The 27,567-nt window shown below is 38.3% G+C and overlaps 5 protein-coding genes across 5 annotated transcripts; all 5 read left to right on the plus strand.

The window, feature by feature from the left end:
- The first annotated feature begins 1,606 nt into the window (after positions 1 to 1,606).
- Positions 1,607 to 2,455, plus strand: LOC148215194 (olfactory receptor 6X1-like). Its single transcript, XM_088143872.1, has one exon. It carries the CDS (start codon positions 1,607 to 1,609, stop codon positions 2,453 to 2,455), a length of 849 nt encoding a protein of 282 aa, XP_087999998.1.
- A 4,710-nt stretch (positions 2,456 to 7,165) lies between these two features.
- Positions 7,166 to 8,092, plus strand: LOC148215195 (olfactory receptor 6X1-like). Its single transcript, XM_088143873.1, has one exon. It carries the CDS (start codon positions 7,166 to 7,168, stop codon positions 8,090 to 8,092), a length of 927 nt encoding a protein of 308 aa, XP_087999999.1.
- Positions 8,093 to 13,069: 4,977 nt separating this feature from the next.
- Positions 13,070 to 13,906, plus strand: LOC103055349 (olfactory receptor 6X1-like). The gene has a single exon (XM_007444599.2). It carries the CDS (start codon positions 13,070 to 13,072, stop codon positions 13,904 to 13,906), a length of 837 nt encoding a protein of 278 aa, XP_007444661.2.
- Positions 13,907 to 14,663: 757 nt separating this feature from the next.
- LOC103055585 (olfactory receptor 6X1-like) lies at positions 14,664 to 15,587 on the plus strand. The gene has a single exon (XM_088143874.1). The coding sequence runs from the start codon at positions 14,664 to 14,666 to the stop codon at positions 15,585 to 15,587; it is 924 nt and encodes a 307-aa protein (XP_088000000.1).
- Positions 15,588 to 25,725: 10,138 nt separating this feature from the next.
- Positions 25,726 to 26,652, plus strand: LOC148215196 (olfactory receptor 6X1-like). Its single transcript, XM_088143875.1, has one exon. It carries the CDS (start codon positions 25,726 to 25,728, stop codon positions 26,650 to 26,652), a length of 927 nt encoding a protein of 308 aa, XP_088000001.1.
- The last annotated feature ends 915 nt before the right edge of the window (positions 26,653 to 27,567 follow it).

A 27,567-nucleotide genomic window follows, 5' to 3' on the forward strand; every position in this document is an offset into this window, starting at 1 on the left:
GAGCTACTGCCACTAATCAAGGCTCTTGTGACTGGCTCAAACTTTCCATCTTAATGTTTTCAAAGTCGCTTTCAACTCCACTTTCTTGTTTATAGTTACGGATGGCACCTGTATAAACATGCACATCCCACTATCTTTTTAGAAAGCACAGGGTCTTTGAGCGTGCGTCACAATGAAAAAAAAAAAGCACTAATTCGCGCCTCTAAATGGCAGTGCAACTTTCTTTCATTTACTTTCTCTTAACTCCACTTTCCCATTTTCAAAGTCAAAAAGATATAAATTTCTTATAACAATAAAAAAATCTTAGTAAAAAAAAAAGGCTTAAAATATAAAGTTATTGAGTATTAAAAAGAGAAAGCCAATCCAGTTAAAAATATATTTTTTTTAAAAGAAAAACATCTTGTCAATTCCACTAAAAAGGGAAAGTTGAAAAGAAAAATTTTCTCCCCTTCTTTTTTTAATAGGGTTCAATCTCGCCGCTTAATCCACTTTTCTTCACTTTTAAAAATCTCTTTAAGTTACTTAAGGTGTTCTCTAAGAATAGTTGAATAGTAAAAGTCCATCTCACCCAGTTGACACCCTTCTCTTCCATCTTCCTTTGGAGCTGTCCCGGCTTTCGCAGCCATTTTTGGCTGCCTCTCCTCCACCGGCTTCAAGAGCTTCTCCCCGGATCGATCTGGGACTTGCGGCGTCCCTGAGATCCGCGGGACGCGCCCTTTGCGTTCGCCATCTCTACGGGACGGCTTAGGTCCATCGGGACCATCCGGGCGAGGAGATATCGGCTGCCATCCTGGGAGCCCAGGATCGCCCGCCGTATCGCCGCGACGCCAGCTCCGCCCTCCCCTACCTAGGTGTATTTCATGCATGTAGCACTATAGATATTGAAGGGAAGTGTTTCCATACTTGTCCTCCTTTAAGAACATCCCTGAAAAGCTAGAGGAAGTAGTTACTCTTTGAAAACATAACATGGGTTACCCTCTGCCACCTGTTAAAGATTTGAGCAGACTAATCTTTTATCACTGCTTTAGATTTGGAGCACAAAACAAAGGAAACGTCTCTCTGCCACTCTTTCAATCAAGTAGGTCATTTCCTGGGATCACATGAGAGTTGTGAAAGGAAAGGCCATGATCCCAGAAAAGGAAGCAGCTGCTTTGAGTCCAGGGAAGCAAGAACAACATTCAGAGCCCCAAAGGATGCTCCAAACCACTTTGGCATTTTTGAGTCTGAAGCCCAGACTCAAATCGAAGGAGCATGGAGACTGGAGAATTTTATTTCCATTTTCTTTGATCTGATTCATACCTGCAGATGATGGAGACAATTCCCAAGATTTGCAATAGCACCTGCCAGATTCAATTCTTGTATTCTTGACATGTAGCTTGTAAAAACTATTCCCAGATGAAATTTCAGGTATTAATCCTGTGTATCAAAAAGCTATGTGACCCTCAAAATTAGCCCACCCTCCTTGATTCAGCAAGGTATTTTTCTCCTTACATACTGTCTTTTTTTTATTACAGGAAAAAAGAAGATGGCCAATGTGACTTTGGTCAGAGAGTTTATTCTGGTGGGACTTCCACAATTCCATGAACTGACAATGCTGTTTTTTACCATGGTTCTGCTGATGTATCTGCTATCACTTCTGGGGCACAGTTTAATCATCTTTGTTGTTATCATGGAACCCAAGCTCCATACGCCAATGTACTTCTTCCTCCTCAATTTCTCCATTGCTGAGATCTGTTTCACATCAACACAAGTCCCCAAAATGCTGATGAATATCGTCTTGGGCAAAAACACCATCTGTTTTCCATGTTGCATGGCACAGGTTTTCACTGTCTTTGCAATGGGAGCAGTTGAATTCCTTATACTCACAATCATGTCTTTTGATCGCTACGTGGCCATTTGCAAACCTTTAGTCTATAAAATGGTCATGACTAATCAGCTCAGCCTTCACTTAGCTTTGGTGGCTTGGAGCTGTGGGTTCATCATCGTCTTTTCTCAGGCTGTAGTGATATGGACATTTCCTTATTGCAAAGACAACATCATTGACCACTTCTTTTGTGATGTCGGACCTCTTCTGAAATTGGCCTGTGCTGATACGCAACTGATAGAGCTAATTGTTCTCATTTATGGTGTCACTATCATGTGGGGGTCCTTGGGTTTCTCCCTGATATCATACATGTATATTGTAGTTGCTATCATTCGAATCTCGTCTGCCACTGGACGGTCCAAAGCCTTTTTCACCTGTGCCTCCCACCTTACCGTTCTAATCATCTTCTACACAGCAGTTATGTTTATGTACATGAGGCCTTCAACCCAGGGCGACACACAACTCAATAAAGTGGTATCTCTGATAAACATAAGTTTCGTTCCCATGTTAACTCCTTTCATCTACACAATCCGGAACAGGGAATTCAAGACAGCTCTAGGGAAAACAATGAGATGGACACTGGTTCTCTAGGAACTGAAATGGGGAATTATTGTGGTTTTATACAATCCTTAGTATTAATCTGTATGCAAACAAGACAGGTGTGATGTACAATTAGTTTCCTGAGATAATAAATCTCATTCTATCATTCAAAAACAAAACAAATAAAAACTTGGGGTCAGCTAAGGGTTTCTGCAGAAAGGGTAAAAAAACCCAGCTAGCAGTTGGTACCATATGATCAAGCCCCTGCCCCTTTTTGTGTGTTACATGTGTGAAAGAGGTTAAAAGGGGTGGGACTTCAATCGCACCATGATGGGCTCCATCTTCTCTGATCCCCCTCCACTTATGTCCCTGAGAGCAGCTTTTAAAAGAATGAAATCTTTCATTTCATCTTAACATTTACACTTGGAATTCAGGGGCACACCCTGATTCTCTGCTGATTCTCTCTGTTTTTCAACAGCCAGGCCTCTGGGTTAGGTTACTATATTAATTATTTACCAGACTATTAGCTAAAACATCCTTGATGTCCTAAAAGAAATGTAGGAACTGTGTCCTTTTCTCTGGGTTTTGCTCGATCACAACATGGATAGGTAATACATTGTGTACGAGAACTACCTCCAAACAGTTCTTGAACAATAAGAATCACACAGACACTTTCACTGGAGCACAAACCTTTTATTACAGTACCGGAGGCAGCAGCAGCTAACGTAGAAAGGGGCAAGGATGCAACCCATCTCTATAAAATTATGCATATAAAACTGACATGTATTTGGGTACAGTAGTAAAGTATTGGTCTGCTGTAGCAGCATCTGTGCTTTAATAAATAAGGATAATGCTGTATTGAAGGTCGCACTTCAGATTCAATGGTTCGTTTAGTTAGACAAAAGCTGTGTTCTTTGAATAAAACTTGCTGTTCATGTGTTATATTCTCAAGAACTTATCATCTAGTTGCTTGGCTTCCTCTCCTTCTTATCCTAACCAATATTCCTGTGCCTAACAGTTTCTTTGGGGAAGTGGGCAGTGTGTTTTCCTTACAAATTCAGCTTTTGGGGGACTTACTGACTTAGCAGTTTATTGAATACTATGACACCATAGGATGGATGGACAATTGCACTGACCTCTACTAGATTCCCTGCCCATCTCATTTTTCAAAAGGTCCTTTTAATTCCAAGAAAGAAAATGGATTGCTGTCATGATCCCCCAACCACCAGTCTCCAGCATTATCTTTATATACAGAAATAGCCTTATCAAATCACATCAAATCAAATCAAATAAAAGTTTATTGATTAGCCCAAAGGCCTTATCCAATCTCAGCCTTATCAAAATTCCCACTTGAGAGGTTTGGAGAGCTAGACAGAGTCACCTCCAAAAGGAAGAGTTTCTAATTAATCTGTCCATCCCAAGATCAATCCATATTTCTCAGGTGGACCATGGATTTTTTCAGATGGCCCATTTCCATTGTTGGAAGATAATGGAACTACTGCACTACTAATTGGCATGAGGGAAACTGTAAGGGAAACAGTTCCCTGAGGAACTGTAAGGGAAAAAAAATATACCAGTTACTCTTTCTCACTGAACAGAGTTATATGTAGGGCCTTTCTCTGTTAAAATGCTTGATGCTTGCTGGAAGGGTAGGAAAGGAGATTCTCTATCTGATATGGATTGGAAGGTCTTTCCCAGACACGGTAATTCTGGGTTGGGTGAAATCATTTTTTGACTTCAGATGGACCCTTATCAATCTCTGTAATAACTGTCAGAAAAGATCACTTTTTTTTTTTGGAGTTTGGAAAGCAAAATCTTTAAATGTAGAAATTTAAATGCTCAAAAAGTATTCATATGCTGACAATAGATGAGAGATAGAGAGATAGAGAGATAGAGTTAGAGAGAGAGAGAGAGAGATTATAGATAGATAGGGAAACAACGGGAGCTTTTCTCATGATAGTTAAAATCACCTCATTCACAACCTCGTTCTCACAAAGAAAATTGTAAACTGAGGTATACATCTTAAAAGGCATTTTTCACCCATCTCTTTTGAAGTTCAGCATGAGTTATGGCAATTGAAGGCTAATAAATCTGAGACGCTTCAGGTAAGGTCATTTATTGATTTATATGATTTGTGTCCTACTTTTTCATTCAGAAACTCCCAGCACCATTCATAACCCTCCCTCCTCCCCTTCTCCCACCACAAGAACCTTGTCCCAGAGCTTCTCGGCTAAATGTGGACTAGGACCTTGACCTTTCTTGTGTCAGTCTAACACCTTAATCACCGCTCCAGACTGCCTCTCCAGCATTATTAGAAGAATAAAGTGAGCAACACCACTGAATTTTTCAAGAGATATTTAAAGAGACTTCTCAAAATCTAATCCAAAAAAAAATTAGATGAAGAGAGAACTATTAAAGTATCCCTGCTATGCAGTGTGTAAAAAGTCACATCTTTACAGAAACCATTCATAACTTATCTATGCCCCCCAGAAGCGCTCAGTTTATTAGCATGAATTGTTTGCAGCTGCTAAAAACTGTTTTGCAAATCCCAAATGCTGAATTCAGTTGGAAGGGATTTTATACATTAGACAAAGTGACATCCATTTCATAGATATGCCTGTTTAATATGCATAAATGCCGTTGTAATTTCAACATAAGCCAATCTCTGTATCAAATTAGTGCAGGATTACAAGTGTTCTTCCTCCTGTCGAACTTATGTCTATCACGCTAATACATAAAACCTTGGTCTATGGAAATTGACACGGTGGAATGTAATTTAACATCTCAAGTGCAGGACAGGAAAATGGTGTCACTTCTGACGAAACCTGGAATTTGCTTGGGATTTAGGGCGTAGAATTGACAAGGGCAAAAAAGACATTGCATTGTTTCCCTAAATCAGTGTTGTCCAAATTTGGCCACTTTAAGATGAGTGGACTTCAACGCCCAGAATTTCCCAGCCAGCATGGGTGGCTGGGGAATTCTGGGAGTTGAAGTCCACTCATCTTAAAGTGGCCATGTTTGGACAATACTGCCCTAAATCCTACCACAGAGATCCCTTTCCGGGGTCTAGCCAGGGAGGAAAAGGAATTCCATAGGCACACTCATTTCAGTAGTTCGGGGAGTGAGAGTCAGAGAGGAGAGTCCCGCCTGCTGCATCATTGGAGGAGCCTATGATTTGGAATTAGCTGCCTTCTTTGATAGATGTAGCATGACTTAGAAATAAATCCATGCTTGTTCATTTTTAAGAATATCCCTGTAAAGTAAGAGAACTGAGTTACCCTCTGAAAACTTAACATGGGTACTGTCTGTAAGCTCTTAAAGATTTGAGCAGATCATTTTTTAAGAATGCTTTGGAGTTGGAGCAAAAAACAAAGGAAACCCCTGATTGCCACTCCTTAAATCAAATAGGTTTCTCCTTGGATCTCATGAGTGTCATGGAGGGCAACACCACGATCCCAGAGAAGGAAACAGCTGCATTAAGGCCAGGGAAGCAAATGCAACACTCAGAGCCCCAAAAGATGCTCCAAACCACCTTTTCAATTTTTACTCTTAGCCATGCACAGCCCTATGAACTCTTCTTCTCCTCTGCTGCTCAAATCACTTTCTCCTCCACTCTCTCCTTCCTCCCCTTCTCCTTCCCCCCACCCCCAACAGCAAGATGAGACCAAGATATTTGCTTGTAGAGGCTAAGCTTAGAAGCTAATCTACTAGGAGCTAAAATTAATTCCCCCTACATAAGTCAGGTTTCAGAATGCCCAAGCCCTGTTTCCAGGCAATTCCAGTCACTATCCCTGGCAGTCAAAAAACAGCAATGACTGCTGTTTTTAAATCACTAAAATTGGTTGTCCTTTCGCTGACATGCCATCCCAGTAGAGAATCTGCCTGATGGTAGACCTGGCCATTCAAAATCCTGTTTCTTATGACTGCAGAAACTCCCAATCTTTAGATCCTATAAAGGAATCCATCTTTTTTTTTAAGGGGGGGGGCTTAGGAGGTTTTGAATTTTCCCCAACCTCAAAATAGTAAAAGCATCTACACTTTTTATGCAATAAATAAATAAATAAATAAATCCAATCATTCATTCATTCATAAGCATGGAGACTGGACAATTGTATCTGAATATATTTGATCTGATTCCCACCCACAAAGAACTGAGAATTTGCAATGGTTCATAGTAATCCTTTCCAGATTCAAAAAATTGTACTGGTGTTAGTAAAATGTTGCCTGATTATTTAGATAAAATTAATATAAGATGTATATTACAATTTCCATGAGTATCCTCTTTGACTCGTTTTGCTGCTTTAATCATCATAATCTGAGCATGTAAACACTATTCCTGTCTGAGATTTTAGATATCAATCCTATATCCCAGGAAGTATTGCAACACTCAAAAAATAGCCCATCCTCCTTCCTTCAGTATGAAATTTTTCTCCTTACATATGCTTTTCTTTTTATTTCAGGAAGGAAGAAGATGGCCAGTGTAACGTCTGAAATAACAATCCAAACAGGGAAATATCATATGTGAGGCAACTGAATTTTGGCCTTATCATAGTGACTTTTTGCATAATACCTGAGGCTTTCTTTGATTTTGCTTCTAAGACATTTGACTGATATTAAAAGATGTGTGAGTTTAAAAAATAAAATAAAACGCAGTACCTATTTAGTTTAAATGTGTAGATTTTATGACTTTGTTTAACAGTCACTTTCAAGACATACACAAGACAAATCATTGACAATTTTGCAATGATGGAGGCTAGGAATATGTCCAGAGTGACTGAATTTATCCTCCTGGGAATTCCTTTTCTCTATGATCTTCACAAAGTCTTCTTTGTGGTAGGTCTATTCATGTACCTTGTAACCATCTTTGGGAATGGATTCATCCTCCTCATTGTAGCCATTGAGCCAAGACTTCAGACCCCGATGTACATCTTCCTGAGCAACCTTGCTTTCCTGGAGATCTGCTATACCTCAACTGTTGTACCCAAATTGCTACAGACACTTGTAGAAACCAAAACCACCATTTGTTTCCACTGCTGCCTGGCCCAAGGATTTCTCCATTTCATCTTTGGCAGTACGGAACTCTTTATCCTCACAGCCATGGCCCTTGACCGCTATCTGGCCATCTGCAGGCCCCTTCAGTATCCAATCATCATGTCCAAGCATGTGTGCATTCAAATGTCTCTGGCCACCTGGTATGCTGCATTTGTGGTTATCTTTTTTCATTATTGTATTGTTTGGACGTTGCCATTCTGTGGACCCAATATAATTGACCATTTCTTCTGTGATATTGGTCCTCTTTTGAGTCTTGTCTGTGGTGATACCTATCTCATTGAATCTCTCAGACTGTTGACTGCCTTTTTAATTGTTATTATGACCTTGCTCCTTATGATTGTGTCCTACATATTCATCATTGCCACCATCCTGCGCATTCCCTCTACTGTAGGGCAGAAGAAGGCCTTCTCCACCTGCACATCTCACCTGCTTGTGGTGTCCATATTATATGGGGCTCTTGTCTTCATGTACGTGAGGCCCAACGTCCAGTCCTCATCCCGCTTGACAAGGACTGTGGCAGTCTTGAACACCACCCTTACCCCAATGCTGAATCCTTTCATATACACAATCCGGAACACTGAGGTCAAAAAGGCTGTCCAGAATATAATCCATAAAAGAAAGGGGATCCTAAACTGAGAGAGTGAGGGGAAAAATACTTCCAAACTTCTCCTATGTATTATCAATGAGGTGAAATTTAGAGCATCAAGGCATGGATGATATTTTGAGTGGGTAGATGAAATCAGAATTCAATTGGCAGTTTCAGATTTAAAAAGACCGTTTGGCTATATACTTTACAACACAGATGCACAAGGTTTCCAATCCCACAGATGCATTTATTGTAATTCTTTTGCTGATACTCATAATCTAGAGTAGGTAGTTAACATTTTTTAAAAGGAAAATGGGTTTTTTTTCCTGCATTTATTGGAAGTAATACCCCACCTCTCTTTTTGAATGGCACTCAAAAGCTAAATCAAATCAATTAAAAGAAAAAAAATTCAATCCAAGTATATCAAGACCAAGCAGCAAAGCTCAGATCAAACTCTATTATGACTTTGACATGCTTGTCTTTCTTCTTGACAGCAGTCCTTAAAAAGAGGGGGACCCTAAAGGGGGAAACTGAGGCAATACAACAGTTTTATCAATGCCATGCTTTGCGGCATCAAGGGTTATACTAGAACCAACGGATCCAAAAAGTTATAGCTGAACTTGATGAAGGGAGGAATTATAAAGTATAGTGGAAACAATCATGTCATGTTAACTGATTGGATGAAATAAATAAGATTCACTTTTTGTCCTGGTTTACTGTCATCTTCCCTTTTCTGGAAAGTGTCACTTAGGGACATCATATATAAATTCCATATTTTCACTTCCAGTACTGATAGAAGGAAGGTTAATACTAAAGAAATTTGCTAAGAAAGACTTCAATTTATTTCATTTTCCAAAGCTTGATTCTTTCTTTCTTTCTTTCTTTCTTTCTTTCTTTCTTTCTTTCTTTCTTTCTTTCTTTCTTTCTTTCTTTCTTTCTTTCTTTCTTTCTTTCTTTCTTTCTTTCTTTCTTTCTTTCTTTCTTTCTTTGTTTTGTTTTGTTTTGTTTTGTTTTGTTTTGTTTTATTTTATTTTATTTTATTTTAAGAACTTTTGTGAAGACTTTTGGGAAAAAAAGAGATTTTTACAGCAAACATAGGTAAACATTTTCTGAGATCAACTGAGGTTAGGGTTAGGGTTAGGGTTATTTCTCTAAGAAAATATATTAATCTCATTCCTCTGCTATGCACCTGTCTATTCCAAGTTCTCTATAGAATTGTCCTTCCTTCCTTCCTTCCTTCCTTCCTTCCTTCCTTCCTTCCTTCCTTCCTTCCTTCCTTCCTTCCTTCCTTCCTTCCTTCCTTCCTTCCTTCCTCACTAAGTCATACCTGAAAGGTTGATTGTCCCACAGTTACCTCTGAGAGCAAAAGCTACTAATTAGTCTTTCCATCCCAATCACCAATCCATATTTCTCCACTTGACCATCAATTTTCTTCAGATGACCCATTTCCATTATTTGAAATTTGTTCTTTTAAAACACCTGTTCATGAATTATTAATTGGCATGAAGGAAATTTTTACATCAGTTGCCGTATCCCTGAGGAACTGTAAGGAGATGACATGAGGGAAAAAAAATCTTCAAGGCAGTTTCTGTTACTAAACAGAGTTATATGTAGAGGCTTTCTGTGTTAATATAGTCTCCAGATCATGTCTAGAGGTGGCTAAGAAGGTAGGAGCAGAGATTCCCTATTTGATATGGACTGGAACTGTTTTTCATAACCATGACTAATGTCTGTGACCCTTATCAATATGTGCAATGTGATTTATGTGAGAAAATTATTTTTGGGGATAGATAGATAGATAGATAGATAGATAGATAGATAGATAGATAGATAGGATATTTCATGATGTGAGATATGATATGATATGATATGATATGATATGATATGATATGATATGATATGATATGATATGATATATAGATATTGTAGAATGTAGGTAATACTCTTAAAATGATAGCCAGAAGGCAAACCAAGTTTTGGGACTCCATATGGTCTTGAAAGGCATGCCAGGAGCCAAGCTCCAGTCATGGATATGTTGATACAAAGATATGGATTGGGTAGAGCCAAAACTAACTCTGATTTATTTGAGGTAAGTTCAGCACAGTGAAGTAAAATTCCTGTGAAGGTAATGAAAAGTTTCTTTTCTCTTGGATTATAATGTTGAGAATGGGAGTTTTCAGAAGGTTTAAAGGGTACATACAAGATTTATCGAGGACCACTGAGGGCCCAGCAGCCTTGAATTTTGCATCCCTAGCTTCTAAGAAAAGCAACTAATTAATTCTTCTTCCTAGAGACGCCATCTGTCACTGGCCTGGGGCATTTCAGAGTGAGAACTGTAGGAAGCAAAAGGTTGCCACCTTCTCCCATATTGTATCTAGAAGCTCTTTGTGCTCAAGCAGTGGAGGAGAGGTTGCCTCCTGCTCAAGCAATGAGCTTATTGGATCTGTCCTCATGATGGTAATTAATATGACCTCATTCACAACCTTGTTGTCATGAAGAATTTGTAAACTGGGTGAAGATCAGAAAAAGCAGGAAAAATATTTTACACTTTTTTTGAAGTTTAGCATGAAAACTCATAGATCTGATAGACATCAGGTAAATCCATCTAGTTATTTATCTAGTTTGTATTCTACTTTTTTGTTCAGAAACCCAACGCAATATACATTTTTCCATATCTCCTTCCTTCCACTTTTTCCCTCAACAACCACCTTGACAGGCCCGAAATCATCAACTAAGCATTTGTAGCTAAACTTGGACTAGGATCTGGAGAGAGTTTAAATAGATCTCTCTTCATCTATTCCAAAAATTCACTATCATTAACATAGAGCTATTCAAATCTCCCTGCTCTGTAGTGTGTAAAAAGTAACACCTTTACATAAGCCACCTTCAATTCATAACTTTAGAATGAACCAAAATTGAAGGGTCAGTCAATTAGCATGCATTGTTTGCAGCTGCTAAATATTATTTTGAAAATCTGATGTGCTGAATTCGGAGTGATCTTTCTTCTGTTGAGCTTATGTGTATATGTGCACTAGAATCCCACATCCTCCATCTTCTGAGGAGCCTAAGAATTGAATTGGCTGGCAAATGTTTGAGCTAGGTATATTTCATGCATGTAGCACTACAGATCAATAAAGGAAAGGGAGTGGAGAGCATGTTTCCACACTTGTCCTCCTTTAAGAACATCCTTGTAAAGCTAGGGGAAGTAGTTACTCTTTGAAAACTTAACATTGTTGTCCCAGCCCAAATCTGGGTTTGGTCATGGTGTGCTAAACACCCAAAGAAATACACTGAGGTGGAGATTGAAGTGAAACTTTATTCTATGCAGAGAAAGGGCACAAGATCTCTCTCAAAGCTGGTGTAACCACCCTGTTTTTCAGTGGTCCTTTATAGTTCTTTGACCACAAACCTAACTCACTGTGGTCATGGTTTGACCTTTCCCTTAGATGATGATCTCTAACTGCTGTTTCTGCTATTTCTTATATAATATTTTACAATGATCAGCAATATTTGACATATTTAAGATTATATAAACATTTCTAATGCCTCTACTAATCTATATTTACCATATTGCGACAGTAGCTGCTGTCTACTAGCATTGATTCCAAGCAAAGCTTCCCATTTCATGTTCCCTGTCTACTAGCCTTTTGTCTTATCCTATGATATATTTGGGGTTACCTTCAACAAGCTTAACTTTTGCACCGCTTTTCTAACTTGCCCTCAAGTTTCCAATTTCTATCATTTTCTTATTTCTATAAGCATCCTTATGAACGTTAGCAATTTTTCGTGAGATGAATTAATCAATCACTTTTTCGGGAGATGGGCAGTATCTAAACTTAAAATATAAATAAATAAAATAAATAAATTTGGGGGGTGCCTCATTCTTGTTCATCAGCATGGGTTTCTATCTTCAACCTGTTAAAGATTTGAGCAGACTAATCTTTCAGCACTGCTTAAATTTGGAGCTCAAAACAAAGGAAACCTCTCTCTGTCACTCATTCAATCAAGTAGATCTTTTCCTGGGATCACATGGGAGTTGGAAAGGGCAATGCCATGATCCCAGAAAAGGAAACAGCTGTTTTGAATCCAGGGAAGCAAGTACAACATTCAGAGCCCCAAAAGATGCTCCAAACCACCTTGTCATTTTTGGGACTGCAGCACTGCACAGCCTTATGATTTGATCTTCTCCTCTGCTCCTCCAATCACATTCTCCTCTCTTCTCCTCTCCTCTCTTCTCTCTCTCCATTCTTTCTCTGATACTTACAACAGCAGGATGAGACCAAGAAATTTGATATTAGAAGCTAAGTTGAACAGCTAAGCTACTTGGAACTCAATTTCAATGCCCCTGATATCTAGTCCCAATAGAGAAGTGGTTTGATGGTTGAGGTGGTCAATAAACATCCTTTTCTCTTGTAACACTAAAACCTCCCAAGTCTTTAGACCCTTGGAAGGTATGCATGATTTCTTAATGGGCAGGCTGAAGATGTTTTGACTTTTTTCCACCAAAAGTTATTACAGACATCTATCATTTTGCACATACAGCAAATCCCAAGAACATGGAGACTGGAGAATTTTATTTCCATTTTCTTTGATCTGATGGATGCCCACAGAAGATGGAGACAGTTGCCAAGATTTGCAATAGCACCTGCCAGATTCTATTAAAGGCATGGTGTTGGTAAAGGTGGTCTCATTATTTAGTTAAAATTAATATAACAAGCAAATTACCAATTGTACGAGTACAGTTTTTACAACATATTTTGGAAATTGAAAGATAATATTTTGAGCTTGTAAAAAGTAGTCCCATCTGAAATTTCAGATATTAATCCTGTGTACCAAATAGTTATGCAACACTGGAAAATTGCCCACCCTCCTTGATTCAGACAGATATTTTTCTCCTTACATATTGTCTTCTTTTTATTACAGGAAAGAAGAAGATGGACAATGCAACTTTGATCAGAGAGTTTATTCTGGTGGGATTTCCACAATTCCATGGACTGACAATGCTGTTTTATTCCATAGTTCTACTGATGTATCTTCTATCACTTCTGGGGCACAGTTTAATCATCTTTGTTGTTATCATAGAACCCAAGCTCCATATGCCAATGTACTACTTCCTCCTCAACTTCTCCATTGCTGAGATCTGCTCTACATCAGCAGAAGTCCCCAAAATGCTGATGAATATCATCTTGGGCAAAAATACCATCTGCTTTGCATGTTGCATGGCACAATTTTTCACTGTCTTCACAATGGGAGCAATTGAATTCCTTATACTCACAATCATGTCTTTTGATCGCTATGTGGCCATTTGCAAACCTTTACTTTATAAAATTATCATGACCAATCAACGCAGCCTTCACTTAGCTTTGGTGGCTTGGACCTGTGGGTTCATCATTGTCTTTTCTCAGGCTGTAGTGATATGGACATTTCCTTATTGCAAAGACAACATCATCAACCACTTTTTTTGTGATGTCGGACCTCTTCTGAAATTGGCCTGTGCTAATACAAATCTGATAGAGCTAATTGGTCTCATCTATGGAGCCACTTTCATGTGGGGGTCCTTTGGTCTTTCCCTGATATCATACATGTACATTATAGCTGCTATCATTCGAATTTCTTCTGCCACTGGACGGTCCAAAGCCTTTTTCACCTGTGCCTCCCACCTCACCGTTCTAATCATCTTCTACACAGCAGACATGTTTATGTACTTGAGGCCTTCAACACATGGCGATCCCCGACTCAATAAAGTCATATCTCTTGTGCGCACAAGTTTCATTCCCATGTTAAATCCTTTCATTTACACAATCCGGAACAGTGAATTCAAGACAGCTCTAAGAAAAATAACCAGATCGATGCTGGTTCTCTAAGACTTTGAAATTCTTTTTTAAAAAGGAACTGAAATGGTGATTTATTGTGGTTTTATAAAACCATTAGTATTAACCCGTAAGACTACAAGACACATGTGATGTACAATGAGTTTCCTGAGATAATAAATCTCATTCTAACATTCAAACAAAAAACAAAACAAAACAAAACAGAACGAAACGAAACGAAACGAAGCGAAGCGAAGCGAAGCGAAGCGAAGCGAAGCGAAACGAAACGAAACAAAACGAAATAAAAACTTGGGGTCAGCTAAGGGTATCCGCAGGAAGGGTAAAAAAACCAAGTAGCAGTTGGAACCACATGATCAACTCCCTACCCCTTTTTGTGTATTACATGTGTAAAAAAGTTCAAAAGGGGTGGGATTTCAATCACACAGTAATGGGTTCCATCTTCTCTGATCCCTTTCCTCTAATGTCCCTGAGAGCAGATTTTAAAAGAATGAAATCCTTCATTTCATCTTAACGTATACACTTGCAATTCAAGAGGACACCCTGATTCTCTGCTGATTTTCTTTGCTTTTCAATTCTGGCTTAATCATAGTGACTTTTTGCATAATACCTGGGGCTTTCTTTGATTTTTCTTCTAAGGCATTTGACTGATATTAAAAGATGTGTGACCTTAAAAAAAATGCATTACCAATTTAATTTAAATTTGTAGATGTTATGACATTGTAAAACAGTCACTTTCAAGACATACACAAGACAAATCATTGACAATTTTGCAATGATGGGGGCTAGGAATATGTCCAGAGTGACTGAATTTATCCTCCTGGGAATTCCTTTTCTCTATGATCTTCACAGAGTCTTCTTTGTGCTGGGTCTATTCATGTACCTTGTAACCATCTTTGGGAATGGATTCATCCTCCTCATTGTAGCCATTGAGCCAAGACTTCAGACCCCGATGTATATCTTCCTGAGCAACCTTGCTTTCCTGGAGATCTGCTATACCTCAACTGTTGTACCCAAATTGCTACAGACACTTGTAGAAACCAAAACCACCATTTGTTTCCACTGCTGCCTGGCCCAAGGATTTCTCCATTTCATCTTTGGCAGTACGGAACTCTTCATCCTCACAGCCATGGCCTTTGACTGCTATCTGGCCATCTGCAGGCCCCTTCAGTATCCAATCATCATGTCCAAGCATGTGTGCATTCAAATGTCTATGGCCACCTGGTATGCTGCATTTCTGCTTATCTTTTTTTATTATTTTATTGTTTGGACTTTTCCATCCAGGTCCAATATTATTGACCATTTCTTCTGTGATACTGGTCCTCTTTTGAGTCTTGTCTGTGCTGATACCCAACTTTTTGAACATTTTACACTGTTGACTGCCTTTTCAATTATTATTATGATGTTGTTCCCCATGATTGTGTCCGACATTTTCATTGTTGCCACCATCCTGTGCTTTCCCTCTGCTGTAGGGCGGAAGAAGGCCTTCTCCACCTGCACATCTCACCTGCTTGTGGTGTCCATATTATATGGGGCTCTTGTCTTCATGTACGTGAGGCCCAACGTCCAGTCCTCATCCCGCTTGACAAGGACCGTGGCAGTCTTGAACACCACCCTAACCCCAATGCTGAATCCTTTCATATACACAATCCGGAACACTGAGGTCAAAAAGGCTGTCCAGAATATAATGCATAAAAGGAAAGGGATCCTAAACTGAGAGAGTGAGGGGAAAAATACTTCCAAACTTCTATGTATTATCAATGAGGTGAAATTTAGAGCGCTGAGGCATGGATGATATTTTGAGTGGGTAGATGCAATCAGAATGTAATTGGCAGTTTCAGATTTTAAAAGACCATTTGACTATATACTTTGCAGTACAGATGCACAAGGTTTACAAACGCTGTGTATGTTAACAGCTTTTGTTCTGATTCTTTTGCTTATACTCATAATCTAGAGTAGGAAATTGATTTTTTAGAAAAAAATTAAAGGCAAGTGGGTGTGTTTCTGCATTTACTGGAATTAATACCCCACCTCTCTTTTTGAATGGCACTCAAAAGCTAAATCAAATCAAATAAAAGAAAAAAAAATCAATCCAAGTATATTTATAAGGCAACAAAAATATCAAGTCCAAGCAGCAAAGCTCAGATCAAACTCTATTATGACTTTGACATGCTTGTCTTTCTTCTTGACAGCAGTCCTTAAAAAGAGGGGGACCCTAAAGGGGGAAACTGAGGCAATACAACAGTTTTATCAATGCCATGCTTTGCGGCATCAAGGGTTATACTAGAACCAACGGACCCAAAAAGGTATAGCTGAACTTGATGAAGGGAGGAATTATAAAGTATAGTGGAAACAATCATGTCATGTTAGCTGATTGGATGAAATAAATAAGATTCACTTTTTGTCCTGGGTCTGTCATCTTCCCTTTTCTGGAAAGTGTCACTTAGGGACATCATATATAAATTCCATATTTTCACTTCCAGTACTGATAGAAGGAAGGTTAATACTATAGAAATTCACTAAGAAAGGTTTCAATTTATTTCATTTTCCAAAGTTTGATTCTTTCTTTTTTTGTTTTCTTTTGTTTTTTTGTTTTAAGAACTTTCGTGAAGAACTTCGTATTTATTTTTGGGAACAAAAAGAGATTTTTACAGCAAACATAGGTAAACATTTTCTGAGATCAACTGAGGTTAGGGTTAGGGTTAGGGTTATTTCTCTAAGAAAATATATTAATCTCATTCTTCTGCTATGCACCTCTCTATTCCAAGTTCTCTATAACTTCTATAACTTCCTTCCTTCCTTCCTTCCTTCCTTCCTTCCTTCCTTCCTTCCTTCCTTCCTTCCTTCCTTCCTTCCTTCCTTCCTTCCTTCCTCACTAAGTCATACCTGAAAGGTTGATTGTCCCACAGTTACCTCTGAGAGCAAAAGCTACTAATTAGTCTTTCCATCCCAATCACCAATCCATATTTCTCCACTTGACCATCAATTTTCTTCAGATGACCCATTTCCATTATTTGAAATTTGTTCTTTTAAAACACCTGTTCATGAATTATTAATTGGCATGAAGGAAATTTTTACATCAGTTGCCGTATCCCTGAGGAACTGTAAGGAGATCACATGAGGGAAAAAAAATCTTCCAGGTATTTTCTGTTACTAAACAGAGTTATATGTAGAGGCTTTCTGTGTTAATATAGTCTCCAGATCATGTCTAGAGGTGGCTAAGAAGGTAGGAGCAGAGATTCCCTATTTGATATGGACTGGAACTGTTTTTCATAACCATGACTAATGTCTGTAACCCTTATCAATATGTGCAATGTGATGTATGTGAGAAAATTATTTTTGGGGATAGATAGATAGATAGATAGATAGATAGATAGATAGATAGATAGATAGATAGATAGGATATTACATGATGTGAGATATGATATGATATGATATGATATGATATGATATGATATGATATGATATGATATGATATGATACGATATATTGATATTGTAGAATGTAGGTAATACTCTTAAAATGATAGCCAGAAGGCATACCAAGTTTTGGGACTCCAGATTACATATGGTCTTGAAAGGCATGCCAGGAGCCAAACTCCCATCATGGATATGTTGATACAAAGTTATGGATGGGACAGAGCCAAAACTAACTCTGATTTATTTGAGTTAAGTTAAGCACAGTGAAGTAAAATTCCTGTGAAGGTAATGAAAAGTTTCTTTTCTCTTGTCTTAAAATGTTGAGAATGGGAGGTTTCCGAAGGTTTATAGGGTACATACAAGATTGATCCAGGACCATTGATGGTCCAGCAGCCTTGCATTTTGCATCCCTAGTTTCTAAGAAAAGCAGCTTATCTCCCAAGATTAATTCTTCTTGCTAGATAAGCCATCTGTCACTGGCCTGGGGCATTCAGAGTGAGAAACGTAAGAAGCAAAAGGTTGCCACCTTCTCCCATATTGTATATAGAAACTGTCTGTGCTCATGCAGTGGAGGAGAGGTTGCCTCCTGCTCATGCAATGAGATTATGGGACCTGTTCTCAAGATGGTAATTAATATGACTTCATTCACAACCTTGTTGTCATGAAGAATTTGTAAACTGGGTGAACATCAGAAAAGGCAGGAAAAATCTTTTACACCTTTTTTTTTGAAGTCCAGCATGAATTTGGTCACTAGATCCAAGAGACATCAGATAAAATCATCTAATTATTGATCTGCTTTATATTCTACTTTTGTTCGGAAACTCAAAGCAACATACATTTTTCCATATCTCCTTCCTTCCACTTTTTCCCACAACAATAACCTTGACAGGCCCCAAATCATCAACTTAGCTTTTGTATCTAAAAATGGACTAGGACCTGGAGAGAGTTTAAATAGATCTCTCATCAGCTATTCCAAAATGACACGATCATTAACATAGAGCTATTCAAATCTCCCTCCTCTCTAATGTGTTAAAAGTAACACCTTTACATAAGCCATCTTCAATTCATAACTTTAGAATGAACCAAAATTGAAGGGTCAGTCGATTAGCATTCATTGTTGCAGCTGCTAAATATTATTTTGAAAATCCTAAATGCTGAATTCGGAGTGTTCTTTCTCCTGTTGAGCTTATGTGAATATGTGCACTAGAATCCCACATCCTCCATCTTCTGAGGAGCCTAAGATTTGAATTGGCTGGCAAATGTTTTACTTAGATATATTTCATGCATGTAGCACCACAGATCAATAAAGGGAGTGGAGAGCATGTTTCCACACTTGTCCTCCTTTAAGAACATCCCTGTAAAGCTAGAAGAAGTAGTTACTCTTTGAAAACATAACATGGGTTACCATCTGCCACCTGTTAAAGATTTGAGCAGACTCTAATCTTTTATCACTGCTTTAGATTTGGAGCACAAAACAAAGGAAACGTCTCTCTGCCACTCTTTCAATCAAGTAGGTCATTTCCTGGGATCACATGAGAGTTGTGAAAGGAAAGGCCATGATCCCAGAAAAGGAAGCAGTAGCTTTGAGTCCAGGGAAGCAGGAACAACATTCAGAGCCCCAAAGGATGCTCCAAACCACTTTGTCATTTTTGCGTCTGAAGCCTTGCACAGCCCTATCAATTCACCTTCTCCTCTGCTGCTCGGATCCCATTCTCCTGTCCTCTCTGCCTCCACTCCTTCTCTGTTTCTTGTAACAGCAGGATGAGACCAAGAAATTTGCTACTAGAACTAAGTTGAGCAGCTAAGCTACTAGGAAGTCAATTTCAATGCCCCTGACCTCTAGTTCCAACAGAGAAGCTGTTCAGTGGTAGAGTTGGACATTAAACATCCTATTTTCTCGTGACAGTAGAAGCTCCCAAATCTTTAGACCCTATAAATATATGCATGATATCTTAATGAGCAGGCTGAAGATATTTTGACTTCCTTTCCCCCAAAAATATTACAAACATTTATCCTTTTGCACATAAAGCAAATCCCAAGTGCATGGAGACTGGAGAATTTTAAATCCATTTTCTTTGATCTGATTGATACCCATAGACGATGGAGACAATTGCCGAGATTTGCAATAGCACCTGCCAGATTCTATGAAAGGCACGGCATTGGTAAAGGTTGCCTGATTATTTAGATAAAATTAATATAAGAGGTAAATTACCAGTTGTACAAGTATACTTTTTACAACATATTTTGGAAGTTGAAAGATAATATTTTGAGTTTCTAAAAAGTATTCCCATCTGAAATTTCAGATACTAGTCCTGTGTACCAAATAGTTATGCAACACTGGAAAATTGCCCATCCTCCTTGATTCAGACAGATATTTTTCTCCTTACATATTGTCATCTTTTTATTACAGGAAAGAAGAAGATGGACAATGCAACTTTGATCAGAGAGTTTATTCTGGTGGGATTTCCACAATTCCATGGACTGACAATGCTGTTTTATTCCATAGTTCTACTGATGTATCTTCTATCACTTCTGGGGCACAGTTTAATCATCTTTGTTGTTACCATAGAACCCAAGCTCCATACACCAATGTACTTCTTCCTCCTCAACTTCTCCATTGCTGAGATCTGCTCTACATCAGCAGAAGTCCCCAAAATGCTGATGAATATCATCTTGGGCAAAAATACCATCTGTTTTCGCTGTTGCATGGCACAGGTTACCACTATGTTTACAATGGGAGCGGTTGAATTCCTTATGCTCACAATCATGTCTTTTGATCGCTACATGGCCATTTGCAAACCTCTAATCTATAAAATGGTTATGACCAATCAATTCAGTCTTCATTTAGCTTTGGTGGCTTGGACCTGTGGGTTCATCATTGTCTTTTCTCAGGCTGTAGTGATATGGACATTTCCTTATTGCAAAGACAACATCATTGACCACTTCTTTTGTGATGTCGGACCTCTTCTGAAATTGGCCTGTGCTAATACAAATCTGATAGAGCTAATTGGTCTCATCTATGGTGTCACTTTCATGTGGGGGTCCTTTGGTCTTTCCCTGATATCATACATGTATATTGTAACTGCTATCATTCGAATCTCGTCTTCCACTGGACGGTCCAAAGCCTTTTTCACCTGTGCCTCCCACCTCACTGTTCTAATCATCTTCTACACAGCAGACATGTTTATGTACTTGAGGCCTTCAACACGTGGCGATCCCCAACTCAATAAAGTCATATCTCTTGTGAGGACAAGTTTCATACCCATGTTAAATCCTTTCATTTACACAATCCGGAACAGTGAATTCAAGGCAGCTCTAGGGAAAACAATCAGATGGATGCTGGTTCTCTAAGAAATTCTTTTTAAAAAGGAACTGAAATGGCAATTTATTGTGGTTTTATACAACCATTAGTATTAATGGTACTAATTCATACTAATCCCATAAGACAACAAGATAGATGTGTACAATTAGTTTCCTGAGATAATAAATTTCATTCTATCATTCAAAAACAAAACAAATAAAAACTTGGGGTCAGCTAAGGGTATCTGAAGAAAGGGTCAAAAAGCCAGGTAGCAGCTGGAACCATATGATCAAACCCCTGCCCCTTTTTGTGTGTTACATGTGTGAAAGAGGTTAAAAGGGGTGGGACTTCAATCGCACAGTCATGGCTTCCATCTTCTCTGATCCCCCTCCACTTATGTCCCTGAGAGCAGCTTTTAAAGGAATGAAATCTTTCATTTCATCTTAACATTTACACTTGCAGTTCAAGAGCACACCCTGATTCTCTGCTAATTCTCTTTGTGTTTCAATAGCCAGGCCTTTGGGTTAGGTTAATATATAAATTATTTACCAGACTATTAGCTAAAACATCCTTGATGTCATAAAAGAAATGTAGGAACTGTGTCCTTTTCTCTGGGTTTTGTTCGATCACAACATGGATAGGTAATACATTGTGTACGAGAACAATCTCCAAACAGTTCTTGAATAATAAGAATCACACAGACGCTTTCACTGGAGCACAAACCTTTTATTACAGTACCGGAGGCAGCAGCAGCTAATGTAGAAAGGGGCAAGGATGCAACCCATCTATATAAAATTATGCAAATAATAACATCCAGGTAATTGGATACAACTGCAATGTATTGGCTTGGTGTGGCAGCATCTGTGTTTCAATAAATTAAAGTTTATTAAAGTTATTAATTAATAATATAATTATAAATTATAATAAATTAAAGTTGAGTAGAGCGGCTCTTTATAATTCTTCTCCAAACCACTCTGAAAGTGTTCTGAAAGTAGATATAAAAATGACAGGCTGCAAGAATGATATGGAAGAAGATGCTACACTGGATATACAAAAGAAACTAGCTGATGTCTTAATAATTAAAAGGGATATACCAATAACAAATGAAAAGAGTGACCTGGATAACTTTCGTATACGGGATTTACAAAATAGATTTGTTAAAGCTTTGAAGTATTTTGTGAGAAGGGATGAAGAAAAATGGAAAGAAATCAAAATCTAGGACATCATTTGAAGGGACTAAAGATCAAGATTGTTAAAAGGAAGGAATATAAAGTTGGTCTATTTGATCAAGGTTAAAATAGATATGTCGTCATCTCTGGTAACCCTTAATGGATTTTGCTGATCAGGACTGAATTTTTTTCAATGGATTTGTTTATAGATAAGACATGGGCTATGGGAGAAACGATCATTCATTGTATTTTAAGAGAAGGTGATAAAATTGTTTATACTTGTGATGAAGGGAGAAGTAATTTTTTTATATATTTCTTTTTCTTTACTGTATTCTTACTTTTTCTTTCTTTTCTATTTTTCTTTCTATTTTTTCTTTTTTGCACTTTCTACTTTTTCTTTTTATTCTTTTATTTTTTAATTTGCATTAGTTTTTCTCTTTTTAATTTTGATTTTTAATAAAATTACAATAAAAAGATACAGTGGTTGATTTAGTTAGACAAAAGCTGTGTTCTTTGAATAAAACTTGCTATCCATGGCTATTTTCTCAAGATGTTATCTTCTAGTGGCTTGGCTTCCTCTCCTTCCTGTCTTAACCAATATTCTTGTGTCTAAAAGTTTCTTTGGGGAAGTGGGCAGTGTGTTTTCCTTAACAATTCAGATTTGGGGGAAGGAGTGACTTACTTGCCTTAAGTAGCACAATTTATTTCCATTTGACTATTATGACACCATAGCATGGATGAACAATTGCACTGATCTCCACAAGTCTCCCTACCCATCTCACTTGTTAAAAGGTCCTTTTAACTCGAAACATAGATAATACAATGCTGTCATGATCCCCCAACCACCAGTCTCCAGCATCATCTTTACATCCAAAAAAATCACTGAGCCTTATTGAAACTCTCACTTGAGAGGTTTGGTGAGCTAGAAGAGTCACCTCCAAAAGGAAGAGCTTCTAATTAATCTGCCCATCCTAATGATCATTCCATATTTCTCAGCCTGACCATGGATTTTTTCAGATGAGCCATTTCCATTATTTGAAAGTTGTTCTCTGAAGAAATCTACACACAAACTTCTAGTTGGCATGAGGAAAACTATTACGTAAGTTACAGTATCCCTGAGGAACTGTAAAGAAATCACGAGTAAAAAAAAAAAAAAATCTTCAAGCTCTTCTCTCTTACTAAAGGGAGTTACATGTAGAACCTTTCTTTGTTAAAATTATCTCCAGAACATGTTTGATGCATGCAAGAAGGGTAAGAAAGGAGATTCTTTGTCTGACATGGATTGTAAGCTCTTTACACACATGGTAATTTTGGGTTTGGGCAAAATCATTTTTAGACTTCAAATGGACCCTTACCAATACCTGCAATGTCTGGGAGAAAAGATCATTTTTTCTTTACTTGGAGAGGAAAATCTTTAAAGGTAGAAAGTTAAATGCTCACAAAGTATCCATATGCTGATAGATAGATAGATAGATAGATAGATAGATAGATAGATAGATAGATAGATAGATAGATGGTAGGTAGGTAGGTAGGTAGGTAGGTAGGTAGGTAGGGATAGACAGGTCGATAATGTAGGATGCATGTGATAAGCCATAAGTTATAACGAGTTTTAGGGTTCCAGATTACACTGGGCTTGAAAAACATGCCAGGGTACAGAAGAATTTCCAGGACCAGTGGTGGCCATCAGCCTTGATTTGTGCATCCCAAGCTCTTTAAACAGGTAGCTAGTCTCCCTAGGTTAGTTCTTCATGCTAGAGAAGCTGCCCATAATACATGTGCTTTTCAGAAGAAGAGCCATAAGAAGTAAGAGGTTGGCACCTTCTTTCATAGCTGTAGATGGAAGCTGTTTGTATTCATGAGAAGAGGAGAAGTTGCCTTCTGTTCAAGCAGTGACATGATGGAAGCTTTTCTCATGATGATAATTCAAATGACCTCATGCACAAACGTGTTGTCACCAAAAAGTTGTAAATGGGGTTGTGCATCTTAAAAGGCATCTTCTCCACATCTCTTTTGAAGTATAGCATGTGTTATGGCAGTTGAGGGTGAATAGATCTGAGAGGTTTCAGGTAAGGATATTCATTCATTCATTCATTCATTCATTCATTCATTCATTCATTCATTCATTCATTCATTTATATGATTTGCATCCCACTACTTTTGTTCAGAAACTCCCAGCAACATTCATAGCCCTCCCTCCTTCCCTTTCTCCCACAACAAGAACCTGGTCAGACCCCAAATCTAGCCAGGGAAGGACAGGAATTCCATAGGCATGTTCATTGCAGCAGTTGTGGGAGTGACGGTCTGAGAGACAGAAAGAGAGAAGAATCCCGGCTGCTCCAGCACTGGAGGAGCCTACAATTTGGAATTGGCTGGCTTATTTGATAGATGTAGCATGACCAATAACGAAACCCATGTTTGTCCTTTTTAAGAATACCCCTCTAAAGGGAGAGAACATAGTTACTCTTTGTAACTTAACATGGGCTACTATCTGCAGCGTCTGAAAGATTTGAGCAGATCACTTTTTTTAGGAATGCTTTGGATTTGGAGCAAAAGACACCTGACTGCCACTCTTTCAATCAAGTAGGTTTTTCCTTGGATCTCATGAGAGTCATGGAGGGCAACACCATGATTCCAGAGAAGGAAACAGCTGCTTTAAAGCCAGGGAAGCAAGTGCAACACTCAGAGCCCCAAAAGATGCTCCAAACTACCTTTTCATTTTTGACTTTTAGCCCTGCACAGCCCTATGAACTCTTCTTCTCCTCTGCTGTTCAAATCATTTTCTCCTCTCCTCTCCTCCCTCCTTCCTCCCCTTCTCCTTATTTTTTTTTTTTTTTTTTCCTTTTCTGCTAAGAGCAATGTGAGACCAGGATATTTGCTTGTAGAGGCTATGCTTAGAAACTAATCTACTTGGAGCTAAAATTAATTCCCCCTACATAAGTCAGGTTTCAGAATGCCCAAGCACTGTTTCCAGGCAATTCCAGTCACCATTACTGGCAGTCAAAAAACAGCAATGACAATTGAAATCACTAAAATTGGTTGTCCTTTCGCTGACATGCCATCCCAGTAGAGAATCTGCCTGATGGTAGACCTGACCATTCAACATCCTGTTCTCTTGTGACCATAGAAACTCCCAAGTCTTTAGATCCTTTAAAGGAATTCATCTTTTTTTTGGGGGGGGGGGCTTAGGAGGTTATGAATTTTCTGCAACCCCCAAATAGTAAAAGCATCTACAATTGTTAATGCAATAAATAAATAAATAAATAAATAAATAAATAAATAAATAAATTCATGAGCATGGAGACTGGACAATTTTATCTGAATATCTTTGATCTGATTGGCACCCATAAAGAACCGAGAATTTGCAACGGTTAGGGTTAGTAGTCCTTTCCAGATTCAAAGAATGATACTGGTGTTGGTAAAAAATTCCCTGATTATTTAGATAAAATTAATATAAGAAGTATATTACAATTTCCATGAGTATCCTCTTTGACTCTTTTTGCTGCTTTAATCATCATAATCTGAGCATGTAAACACTATTCCTGTCTGAGATTTTAGATATTAATGCCGTATCCCAAGAAGTATTGCAACACTCAGAAAATATCCCACCCTCCTTCATTCAGTACGAATTTTTCTTCCTTACATATGCTCTTCTTTTTATTTCAGGAAGGAAGAAGATGGCCAGTGTAACGTCTGAAATAACAATCCAAAGAGGGAAATATCATATGTGAGGCAACTGAATTTTGGCCTTATCATAGTGACTTTTTGCATAATACCTTGGTCTCTCTTTGATTTTGCTTCTAAGATATTTGACTGATATTAAAAGATGTATGAGTTTAAAAAATTAATAATAAAATGCAGTACCTATTTAGTTTAAATGTGTAGATGTTATGACTTTGTTTAACAGTCACTTTCAAGACATATGCAAGACAAATCATTGACAATTTTGCAATGATGGAGGCTAGGAATATGTCAGGAGTGACTGAATTTATCCTCCTGGGAATTCCTTTTCTCTATGATCTTCACAGAGTCTTCTTTGTGCTGGGTCTATTCATGTACCTTGTAACCATCTTTGGGAATGGATTCATCCTCATCATTGTAGCCATTGAGCCAAGACTTCAGACCCCAATGTACATCTTCCTGAGCAACCTTGCTTTCCTGGAGATCTGCTATACCTCAACTGTTGTACCCAAATTTCTACAGACACTTGTAGAAACCAAAACCACCATTTGTTTCCACTGCTGCCTGGCCCAAGGATTTCTCCATTTCATCTTTGGCAGTACGGAACTCTTCATCCTCACAGCCATGGCCTTTGATCGCTATCTGGCCATCTGCAGGCCCCTTCAGTATCCAATCATCATGTCCAAGCATGTGTGCATTCAAATGTCTATGGCCACCTGGTATGCTGCATTTCTGCTTATCTTTTTTTATTATTTTATTGTTTGGACTTTTCCATTCTGTAGGTCCAATATTAGTGACCATTTCTTCTGTGATATTGGTCCTCTTCTGAGCCTTGTCTGTGCTGATACCCAACTTTTTGAACATTTTACACTGTTGACTGCCTTTTCAATTATTATTATGACCTTGTTCCCCATGATTGTGTCCTACATTTTCATCGTTGCCACCATCCTGCGCATTCCCTCTGCTGTAGGGCGGAAGAAGGCCTTCTCCACCTGCACATCTCACCTGCTTGTGGTGTCCATATTATATGGGGCTCTTGTCTTCATGTACGTGAGGCCCAACGTCCAGTCCTCATCCCGCTTGACAAGGACCGTGGCAGTCTTGAACACCACCCTTACCCCAATGCTGAATCCTTTCATATACACAATCCGGAATGCTGAGGTCAAAAAGGCTGTCCAGAATATAATCCATAAAAGGAAAGGGATCCTAAACTGAGAGAGTGAGGGGAAACATATTTCCAAATGTCTCCTATGTATTATCAATGAGGTGAAATTTAGAGCATTAAGGCATGGAGGATATTTTGAGTGGGTAGATGAAATCAGAATTCAATTGGCAGTTTCAGATTTAAAAAGACCGTTTGGCTATATACTTTACAACACAGATGTACAAGGTTTCCAATCCCTGTGCACGTTAACAGCATTTGTTGGGATTCTTTTGCTTACACTCATAATCTAGAGTGGGAAGTTGATTTTTTAGAAAAAAATTAAAGGCAAGTGGGTGTGTTTCTGCATTTACTGGAATTGATAGCCAACCTCTCTTTTGAGTGGCACTCAAAAGCTAAATGAAATAAATTAAAAGGGAAAAAAATCATTCAATCCAAACACATTTATAAGACAACAAAAATATCAAGACCAATCAGCAAAGCTCAGATCAAACTGTATTATGACTTTGACACGCTTGTCTTTTTTCTTGACAGCAGTCCTTAAAAAGAGGGGGACCCTAAAGGGGCAAACTGAGGCAATACAACAGTTTTATCAATGCCATGCTTTGCGGCATCAAGGGTTATACTAGAACCAGAGATTCCAAAAGGTTGTTGCTGAAGTGTAATTTTGAACTTGATGACGGGAGGAATTATAAAGTATAGTGGAAGCAATCATGTCATCTTAACTTATTGGATTAAATAAATAAGATTCAATTTTTGCCTTGGTTTTGTCATCTTCCCTTTTCTGGCAAGTGTCAGTCAGGCACATCATATGTAAATTCCATATTTTCACTTGCAGTACTGATAGAAGGAAGGTTAATACTAAAGAAATTCACTAAGAAAGGTTTCAATTTATTTCACTCTTCCAAAGTTGGATTGTTGTTGTTTTTTTACGACCTTTCATGAAGGACTTTGGGGGAAAAGAGTTG

The sequence above is a fragment of the Python bivittatus genome, unplaced genomic scaffold, assembly GCF_059951505.1.
Source record: "Python bivittatus isolate LINGU-HERP-01145 unplaced genomic scaffold, Pbiv_v1 ctg000430_np1212, whole genome shotgun sequence".
Classification (NCBI taxonomy): domain Eukaryota; kingdom Metazoa; phylum Chordata; class Lepidosauria; order Squamata; family Pythonidae; genus Python; species Python bivittatus.

Excerpts from the sequence above, each read along its gene's own strand:
- LOC148215194 (XM_088143872.1), top strand. The coding sequence starts at position 1,607 with ATGGTTCTGCTGATGTATCTGCTATCACTTCTGGGGCACAGTTTAATC.
- LOC148215195 (XM_088143873.1), top strand. The coding sequence starts at position 7,166 with ATGTCCAGAGTGACTGAATTTATCCTCCTGGGAATTCCTTTTCTCTAT.
- LOC103055349 (XM_007444599.2), top strand. The coding sequence starts at position 13,070 with ATGTATCTTCTATCACTTCTGGGGCACAGTTTAATCATCTTTGTTGTT.
- LOC103055585 (XM_088143874.1), top strand. The coding sequence starts at position 14,664 with ATGTCCAGAGTGACTGAATTTATCCTCCTGGGAATTCCTTTTCTCTAT.
- LOC148215196 (XM_088143875.1), top strand. The coding sequence starts at position 25,726 with ATGTCAGGAGTGACTGAATTTATCCTCCTGGGAATTCCTTTTCTCTAT.